This window comes from Scatophagus argus, chromosome 15 (genome assembly GCF_020382885.2).
Source record: "Scatophagus argus isolate fScaArg1 chromosome 15, fScaArg1.pri, whole genome shotgun sequence".
NCBI classification, from domain to species: domain Eukaryota; kingdom Metazoa; phylum Chordata; class Actinopteri; family Scatophagidae; genus Scatophagus; species Scatophagus argus.
In genome coordinates this window covers 5,449,629-5,459,299 of record NC_058507.1, presented here as the reverse complement: position 1 = coordinate 5,459,299, position 9,671 = coordinate 5,449,629, and the positions used below count along the sequence as shown (strand labels likewise).

Genomic DNA, 9,671 nt, shown 5'->3' with positions numbered 1-9,671 from the left:
CGCCTGCCTGCGATCTGCTCTGCCGTCCTCTGCCGCTGGGTCGCTGATGATGCCGCTCGGAGCGCGGCGCTTGTACGCTTCAGTGTGCGGCTGCCACCGCAGTTCCCAACAGTGAAGTCGAATGAGACGGGAGGAGAGGAGCTTGAAATACGATGATGATGGATCGTCCGGGCAGTTTCTCATCGCTCGGGCAGCTGTAACGTGTGGATTCATCAAAGGTGAGAGTGTGGCTGTGAATCACGGAGGAAATATCCTCCTTTATTCACCCTGGACCACTTATCCTCCCCATCTGATGCTGCTGCTGCTGCTGCTGCTGCTGGTGATGATGATGATGATGGTGATGGTGATGATGGTGATGCTCTAAACGCAACCTGCGTGATTTTCCTCCGGTAAAGGCCAGTTCCCTGCTATCCCTCTCACTCGGCTGCTGAGACGTCAGTGAGAATCGAAAAGATGCAGGATCTCCTTTGTTTCTTATCCCCAAATTTTATGGGCATCACGACACACCATTCCCATTGCGGAAATAAGGTAAATAGGCAGTTAGATCAGCAATATGGCTGCGTTTGTGCTCTGCCGTCGCTTCAGGAGTGAATTTTAAGTGTTGCGGGATTTCTCACTGTGAGATTTGTGGCTTGTGGAAACCGAGAAGTGAATGATACCAGCGGAAGGGAGGTACTGCAGTAACCGAGTCCCTGTGTTGACTCGCGTCAAAGGATGTTGTCATTACCTCGGAGCTGAAGGTGCGGTTACAGTAAAATGCACCTTTACTGGCCTGTAGTGATGAGCACACAGTCGTACTGAACTAAAAGAAAAGGGCTGACATCAAAATAACAACGCTCTTATGGTTATTTATGTGCAATTGACCAAGACCAAAAAAAATCCCATAAATTCAGAGCTTCACAACACTGATGGTGGTCTTTGGATGTGCTTTGGCCTGTGAATTCATCTTGCCTATGAATTATTAAGAACTCGTCTCTGCTTCCTTATCTGCCATGAAATAATCAACTCGTGTATTAAATTTCCTGTCATTTCCTGTCATGCACTGCTCACATTTTTTATGAACGCTGCCTGTCAGCTCAAGGCCCGATTTGCCTACTCATGAATTTCTGCAGTTACTTCACGGGCTGAATATTTACAATGAACCATTGTGTTATTTTGCTGACATGCGTCTGTTCGCTCTCCCACTGCATAGCCAATGTTTTCTACCCTACAGCAGAGCGTCTCTGACATATCATCCAAATACAGTGTGAGTTGCCACATTCAGGACCCCAGTCAATATGTTATTAGGCTGATTAAGTGTTTTCAAGTGGCCAAAGTGACCCTTCAGTCGTGGCTGAGTTATGATCATGATTTTTGGAGAACACTAAGCTCCAAACAGCCATAAGATTTGTTTCAGAACATTAAAACGGCTGCTTAATTTAGCACAAATGGTTTATTGCTGTCTTATAAAGACATGTGAAAACTAATCGGTTCTTGCAATTGAGAAGCTACAGCCAGATTTTGCTTTTTTGTTTTTTTTGCTTAAAAAAATTACCAAAATGATTATTCAGTTATCTGGATAGTTGTAGATTTCTTTTCTATCGGTCTGCTAATTGGTGCAGCTCCTGTGGTGGTCCTTCTTGACATTTCATAATGGCGTAAGTGAGAAAAGTATTATTCAATAATGAACATAATCAGGCTGTAATACATCATAATAAATGACATAATGCTTAAACTGGATACCACTGCATTTCAGTGGATGGGGTCCTTTTAAAGGCCCTTGCTGGTGCCTGTGACCAGCAGTAAGAGCCACTCAAAACAAGCCAGAGTAGCAAGTTAGTCACTGCTGTCATAACAGCAGCGATCACTGCGGGAGGAAGATTGTCTCCAAAACAAGGCTTGATGCTAAACAAAAGCCAACAAAAGAGAGAAATCCTCCCTTTCTGTCGTGTTCCTGAAGGCAGCAGAACCTCAGCTTCTCCGCTCACCTTGTGCACATGCATGCGGTCCAGACACGTTTGGGACCATTTCGTCCAAGACTGTCCAGGGCTTCTCATTCACTGGCCAGCTGTGATGTGCTCTGTGTCGGGTCAACATTAAGTGGCTCCTTTGCAGCTCAGTCGGTGTCATTAGCCCACAGGATGCAGTCGCTGCCGAGCGGGATGTCATGGAGAATTATCATTTGCTCAGACCGTGGAGGCTGGAGTGTTCCCTTCAGCCTGCTCACCAGTATCTCTACAGGAAGTGAGGATGGGGGGGAGGAAACAAAAGCACAAACTGAGAGTTAATGAAGTCCTTGAGGGAGGGAGAGAGGAGAGGTGTTAATTACTTATTTAAAATTCAACTATATTTTGCGGGTGAGGAATAGCTTATCTCTCACAGTGATGGTGACATCAGGTGGAGAGACACCCTCGCTAACTCTTTCGATGTGGCTTTTCTTCACAGAGTCGACGTTTAGGGCTTCGCTTTGTTTGACATACGGCCAGCGACAGGTAAATACATTTGAAATGTTCATGAAGTTAGATATGGAAGTGCGAAAATTGTACCTCATGTGGTAAAAGATATCATCTGTAGGTTTAAAACACATTAAACTGTACATCATAGGACACATTTATGCCTCTAATAAGATAGCCTGCTGTTAAATTTCTTCATTTCATAAGGACACAGGGTAATACTACTGCTAAGGAGCAATTGAGGATGAAACTGTGAAGAAACTACTTCTATCGCAACAGTAAAAGCCCTGACGGCATTTTTTGAAGAACAGAAGAATGAAGGAATGAATGAAATAAGGAAACCCGTGTTGTTTCAAAGGGAATACCGTCGAGTACTAGACTGAAACAAACACACACACAAGCAAAAAACAGACAGGAACAACAAATGCTTTTTGAAAACACACAACTGAGCCAAGTTGATTCAGGCGTCAACACAAAAGTTAAAGTTTAAATTGTCCTGTAGATGTAGATATGAAAGAGATGAGCGTCCTCTTTTGTTCCTCCAAATTAAATCTGCATCCTGAAGTTAAAAGTCTTTGTGGGGAAGACTGTTTTGGACAGCAGTGTTATGAGCATATTTGTCTTTGTGCAGTTAGTCTTTAACACTAAATACATAATGTCAGAAAATTTAAGAGCAATAGGATGACATTTTGGGAAATTTTCTATCTTTCCAGTCTTTTCCAGCTTAGTTTACTACAAACTTGGCCCAGAAAGAAGCAAATTATTGTTTTAACATTTTTGGATTTTGTACAGATTAAACAGATAAAACACGCTAATTAGAAAGCTTTAGTGGTGCTGGTAGTCGGATTTTGTTAGTGCTCAATGGAGTCAGGCTGTTGTGTTTCCCTGTGTTTCCAGATTTTATGCTAAGCTAAGCTAATCTGCTGTTAGCTGTAGCTTCATATTTATCGTGCAGACACGGGAGTGGTGTAAATCTTCTTATCTAACTTTTGGCAAGAAAGCAAGTAAGCCTCTTTCCCAAAATGTGCAACTGTTCCTTTGAAAAAACATTTTGGTTAATTTCATTTTACATTTTCTCATTGGCCTTCCAAAACGACAAATTAGAATCTGCCTCTGGTTTTCAACGTCTTCAACTGCAGCCAACACCTTAAATATTTGGACTGATTCAAATAGTGAAACATAGGTGAAACAAACTGAAAACTCAATATGATTATTGGGCTTTTTTTGTGGACATTGTTGATGTACCACTGAGAGAAACTATTCTTTCAGCCCTATAACTGGTTTCATCCTCTGTTAGAATAAGCCATATAGCCTGCCAGAGAACAGCTAGAGCAATGACTAACACAGATGTACAAGGTAAAATAATAAAGAAGAAGAACTTCCTGTGTCCTCTCATGTGTATTTTTAGCCGACCACATAACAGGTGAAAGGCAGAATAAAGCATACATAAAGACCAGATCTTCTTCATTTAAAAGACTTAGGGAATCATTTACGTTTAGACCTCAGAGCCAAAATCTGAATCATCCATACTTGCAGGGTGTGTTTTGAATGCTTTATGGTGAAAAGAGCTGCGTATTGCATCTATGTCCATGCTGCTGTCTGAACAGTTAGCATCTCATGCTCTGCTGTTTGATGTGCCGCAGGATGATCGAGGAAGGCAGTAAACGAGGCAAGGCCATGGTGGAGAAGCGACAGCTCTTCATGGAAATGAGTGAGTGGAGCTGACTGAGAGGAATCTCTTTTCACTTTTCACTATTCACCGTCAGCAGCGGCTCGTGTAGATCTCTGACCGTTTCCGAGTTGCACAGGAGATGCGCGGTGCCTCACACAGTCAGCATAATTCCTCCCACACAAAGAGTGGTAGCGTTTAAACGTACCCTCAGTAAACATGATTGTGTTTGGAGAGGATTTTATTTCATTCAACAGCACAAACAAGACAGGTATAACATTAATCATGTTTTTTTTTTTCAACTTATTCTGTTTATTTTCCCCCTCGAAACAGGAGCTCAAAACTTCGACGTAATCAGACTGTCGACTTACAGGACGGCCTGCAAGCTCCGGTTTGTGCAAAAGAGATGCAACCGTAAGTGCACGTGGATTCTTAAAGACTCTCCTCTCTTTTCAACTTCTTGTTCATAAAAGAGATTGAATGCAGATTAACTGATCACTGTTTGCATCCCCCCCAACACACACACACACACACACACACACAGTTCATCTGGTGGATGTCTGGAACATGATCGAAGCCTTTCGTGACAACGGGCTCAACACATTGGACCACAATGCCGAGATCAATGTGTCGCGGCTGGAGACCATCCTGTCTTCCATCTACTACCAGCTCAACAAGCGGCTGCCCACCACCCACCAGATCAATGTGGAGCAGTCCATCGGGCTGCTGCTCAACTTCATGGTGGCCACGTACGACAGGTATGGCTCAGGTGTTCATCACTGTTTCTGTTGTTTGGGGAGCCCTGCTGCAGAGGCCATAACAAAGGAGGCTTAATGTATTCAACAAGCCACACACATTTTAGAGCAGTGGCTTCCAATCTTTTCACCATGTGAACCCTAAAAAACAAAGCGATGTCACTGTATGTGTCCTTTGTAATAATATTTAGAGGCCTTTCATATCCTATTAGCCCAAAGACAAGTCCCTCAGGTAAAACTCACCTTTGCTCGGGTGAATACGCTCAGTTTTTTGGCCACAAAAGCCTTACTTTATCTGGTATGGCTGTTATTCTGTACAGTAATTGAAGTTCAGTAAACTGTTATATTACATTTTCTGTAAGTTTGATTTAAATTGAGCATTTTGAGGAAATTTGTCACTAATTAACTAAAATAGGCAAGACATTTATGTAAGAAAAATGCTCAAACATCGTCAGTGTTTCCAGATTCTTCACTGTGAGGATTTACTGCTCTGCTTGGTCTTAACAAAGAGCGAATTAAATGTCTTTGGGTTTTGGGTTTTCTTAAGATGTCACCTAAGACTTGATTGCATTGGCACTGATCTGCTTTTCTTGCTGTTTTCCGATATTTTAGAAACTGAGAGATTAATTTGCAGCCCTTCCCTGAATACAGTAACTATGACAGAATATTTCTCTTGGAAACTTGAAATGATGAAATTACAGACCTATAAAATAAAGTGTTAGCATTTATATCCAATTATCTAAATGCTGCTTTAAAACCCTCTTCGCACTGCCAGGAATGAATTTCTGGTTTAAAAAAAAATGCTGAATCCTTTATGTAATACGGTGTCTATAAATTTGGGAATCAGCCAAAATAATATTGTCCACGTGTCCCAAAATTAACAGAAGAAAAAGCACATGGCCTTATTGTCCTCAGCGGAAGCTATTTGGTCCACGCAATCCATCCAGCTAGGTTTTAGGCCCCAGAAATCTTGACAATAAAACAAATGCAGATCTGCCTGCTTTCTCTATCATGCGGCAGATAAAGTGAGTCCTATCAGCTGAAGTATCCCTGGTGATATTTTACTGTCTCCTTTTAATGTCTGCTCAGTGCTCAAGGCCTCGAGGCCTTGGGCACTGCGCATCCCGGAGTGCAGAGGTTTATTATTGACTGTAAAGCTCTCTCTCATTATTGTACCTTGTGTGCTCAAATTGATTGGCTGCTTGCCCTGTCCACTCATTGACCCGTTCAATTGCTTTACTTTTATCCGTAAGGCCATTCTGGTCCTCCTCTGTTATTACTCATGCTGCCGTATCTCTGGGAAACTTCGTGGAAATGACTGTCTGCGATCACAGGAAGCCGTTTCGCTATCTGTCCCTGAGGTCCAAACTGAATTAAGCAGAGGCGCTTTCATGTACTCTATTACGTCTGCTCGGAAGCCAGAGCTAAATGAATCTGAAATGAACGAGCTTCTCTTGGCAAGTTAAAAAGATTTTAAGGGGTCTTGAGGCAGCGTGATAATGACCTGAATATACCTTGTTGATTGACTATGATTTAAGGCTTAGTTTTTTTTTTTTTTAACACACTAATGGCTTCAACATCAAAAGTGTTAACAGTATGTCACATCATTCTCATATGTTATACTTATCATGCTGCCAATTTTTCTCTATGTTTTCGTATCAAATTCATCATCTCAGCATAATTCTTTGGCCAGATGAAAACTGTAAAAAAAACAAAAAACAGAATAAAACAATATACAGCCTACCTTTCATCACCTTCATCTTTAATTTAAGCAAGTCTTTGTCACTATCTGAACACCTGCATCTGTGGCCTCAAGTGACAACTGTGCAATAATACTATATACTAAAGGACAGCGTAACGCAAGTAGAGGAGAGCTGAAAAGTTGGCAGACTGACTTAACTAATATTAACAGCAAAAAAAACCCACCTCTGGTCATACTCATCAACTGTAGAAAATATGAATGAAGCCACCAGGACTGAAAAGTCAAGCCAGTGCAAAAATGCTTTAAGCCTGCATCCTTTCTAATGGCCAGCAGGGGGCGACTCCACTGGCTGCAAAAAGAAGTCCAAATTGTATGTAAGCTTATGAGACAATGACCCGACTTCTCACTTGATTTATTATCTCAATAAACAGTTTCCTGATGATGAATTCATCTCAGTCACAACTCTTCAAGTCTTCTTCAAAACTGCATGATGTTTATTTAGTAAATTCTGGTTCACAGACCATAAAGCAGGGTACGGTTTTGGCTAACTTGTGATTGACAAGTTGTTATGACAGCGTGTCCCCAGGTTCTCAGTCTGATCCAATCAAGATAATGGTGTTATGATGCGTATCATAGACTATATATATTTTTTTGTATTTCAAAGACTAAGATGATGATATTTCCTCTTTCAGGTGTCACAGTCTCACTTTAATGTACTGAAACTTCTCTTTTTTACTTACAGTGAAAGCCATGGGAAACTGACAGTTTTCTCCATGAAAGCCATGCTGGCAACAATGTGTGGAGGGAAAATAGTGGACAAACTACGCTGTAAGTTCATTTCTTAGCACCTTATGGTTACCATGTGAGAGGATACTGTATATACTATATGTGAATGAGCAGCCCTTGTAATGTAGTTGCACAAGTTAGACACACAGGGGCACTGTTAGGACATGTATGCAGGATTAATTTGCTTTAACTGTGCTGAGTATACCAACTGTGGATCAATATTCTACATTCACAGAAATGTCAAAAGCCTGTTTCGCACTCTGTTTTTGCAGATAATAACAAGTCTGACATTTGCCCTCTGCCAGATATTTTCTCGCAGATCTCTGACTCGAGTGGAGCAATGATGTTTGCAAAGTTCGATCAGTTCCTGCGGGAGGTGCTGAAGCTTCCCACAGCCGTGTTCGAGGGTCCTTCCTTTGGCTACACGGAGCATTCGGTGCGGACGTGCTTCCCTCAGCAGGTACGAGGAGGATATTTGAACAAACCAGTCTTCTTCTTTTAAACCACTGCCATTTATGTGTCTTATTTAATTCTTGTATGTGTGTGTTTGTATCTAGAAGAAGATCATGCTGAACACATTTTTGGATGTATTGATGGCAGATCCTCCCCCTCAATGCCTCGTGTGGCTGCCGCTTATGCACCGACTTGCTAATGTTGAAAATGGTAAGATCTGGATTCTCAGTTTTTCCTATTTACAGAATATTTCCAGATTAGAATTTTGACATTTGAACACAAAAGTCTGTCATTTTATTTTTTAAAAATTTGAAACTGAATGACAAGCATTTGTATTCCTTCAAACTGCAAATTCCTAGAGGAAAATGCACAACAAAATATAGCCCATATGTCACCTTATTTGTGCTGAGTGGGAAAATAAACACACAAACAGGATTATAGATTGGTACGATATTGATCTTTTGTCTAATTATTGTCCCAATAACCAAACCTTCCACCAAGCAGAGTTGGTTGTGACACGACACGCTTGCATTGTGTGAAAGCTAAAAACTGAACTAGAAAAAGATAGATTAAAAAAAGATCAGTGGTTAATGTTTTAAACATCCAGCTACAATTGAGAACTCGGCCAAACAAAGAGAAAGCGGATGAAAAATATAAGAAATGATGCTTTACTGGAGTAAAAGTACCAGTACACAAATATAAAAACTACTCCTTTATAAGTAAAAGTCCTGTATTGAAATTACAAGCACAGATGTATTATGTACTTAAAATATGAAAAGTACCGGTCCTGCACTAAAATCTAAAAACCTAAATTTTGATACGTTAGGAGATTGTTAATGACTGATCCATCATCAGGTAGACTGTACTGCTGTGGCTGGTTGTAGTGGAGCTACTTTAACCGGTTAGAAACTTCCAAACAAAACCATGTATAGACTCATGCAAATGAAATCCCTCTTAATCATTACATGTGACCCTGTAGAAATGTGTGATCTCCATAACTGCCTGCATTTTCTTAGTATTCTGCTGTGTTTGGGAAGTTTCTGGGCATTAACCTTTGGGCAGCTCCGTGTAGCCCCCAGTCAATAACAGTACAAGGTCAGGACTAGTCCAGAAAACTCGTCTCTGCCTCGTGCAAATACAAAAATAAGGAAATACAGACAGAATGCAGAGTCTCTGCAGATACAGACCCACACTGGCTGTGGGTCATAATTGATGATTGAGAGCTGAGAGCCTATATGCCTTTAATTAGACAGCTTCCATTTTTCGCCGCATTAAAGCTAATCTATGCAGACTCTGTGGATGCAGATGTCTCTGACAGCACATCCTTTCCTTCTTATTGTTTTTCGCCGCTCAGTCTTCCATCCGGTGGAATGTTCATATTGCCGGAGCGAGAGCATGATGGGTTTCCGGTATCGGTGCCAACAGTGCCACGGCTACCAGCTCTGTCAGAGCTGCTTCTGGCGTGGCCATGCCAATGGTCCCCACAGCAACCAGCATCAGATGAAGGAGCATTCATCTTGGGTAAGACAGCGAAGCCCTGATCTCCATATATAATCTTACACTGTGTTCTTCCCTTTTCCTAACAATCCCAAAGTCAATAGCTCTGTGAGTGTGTGGAATGATTTTACAGTACAGCAGACTATTTCAGCCGTCTCCCGACATTTCCTGTCCTTTCAGAAGATGCCAATGGGGATTTTATGGGGTTTTGCTCATTCTGGAAAATTAAATTGTATTGATTGAGTTATTGCGTTGCTGCTTTCCCCCAAAAGCTCGACCTTCATGCTATAAATCGAAACGAGGGAAGTCATAGGTGCCGGATCACAAATCCGATTCCCACTGCAGTTGGTTTTCACGCAGAAAACAGCGATTCTTCA

The 9,671-nt window shown here is 41.5% G+C and overlaps 1 protein-coding gene across 6 annotated transcripts in view; it reads left to right on the top strand.

Moving 5' to 3' along the window:
* The first annotated feature begins 8 nt into the window (after positions 1-8).
* dtnbb (dystrobrevin, beta b) overlaps positions 9-9,671 on the top strand; it is a 35,113-nt gene continuing 25,450 nt past the window's right edge. For 3 of the 6 annotated variants that reach the window (XM_046412819.1, XM_046412818.1, XM_046412817.1), the window contains exons 1-9: positions 10-218; positions 2,425-2,471; positions 4,076-4,143; positions 4,435-4,515; positions 4,646-4,859; positions 7,301-7,386; positions 7,650-7,804; positions 7,902-8,007; positions 9,152-9,318. In XM_046412819.1, coding sequence (XP_046268775.1) covers positions 4,077-4,143; positions 4,435-4,515; positions 4,646-4,859; positions 7,301-7,386; positions 7,650-7,804; positions 7,902-8,007; positions 9,152-9,318 — 876 coding nt within the window. In that variant the 5' untranslated portion in view covers positions 10-218; positions 2,425-2,471; position 4,076. Of the gene's footprint in view, positions 219-2,424; positions 2,472-4,075; positions 4,144-4,434; positions 4,516-4,645; positions 4,860-7,300; positions 7,387-7,649; positions 7,805-7,901; positions 8,008-9,151; positions 9,319-9,671 lie in introns of all 6 variants that reach the window. The other 3 variants (XM_046412814.1, XM_046412816.1, XM_046412815.1) reach the window with 2 other exon arrangements.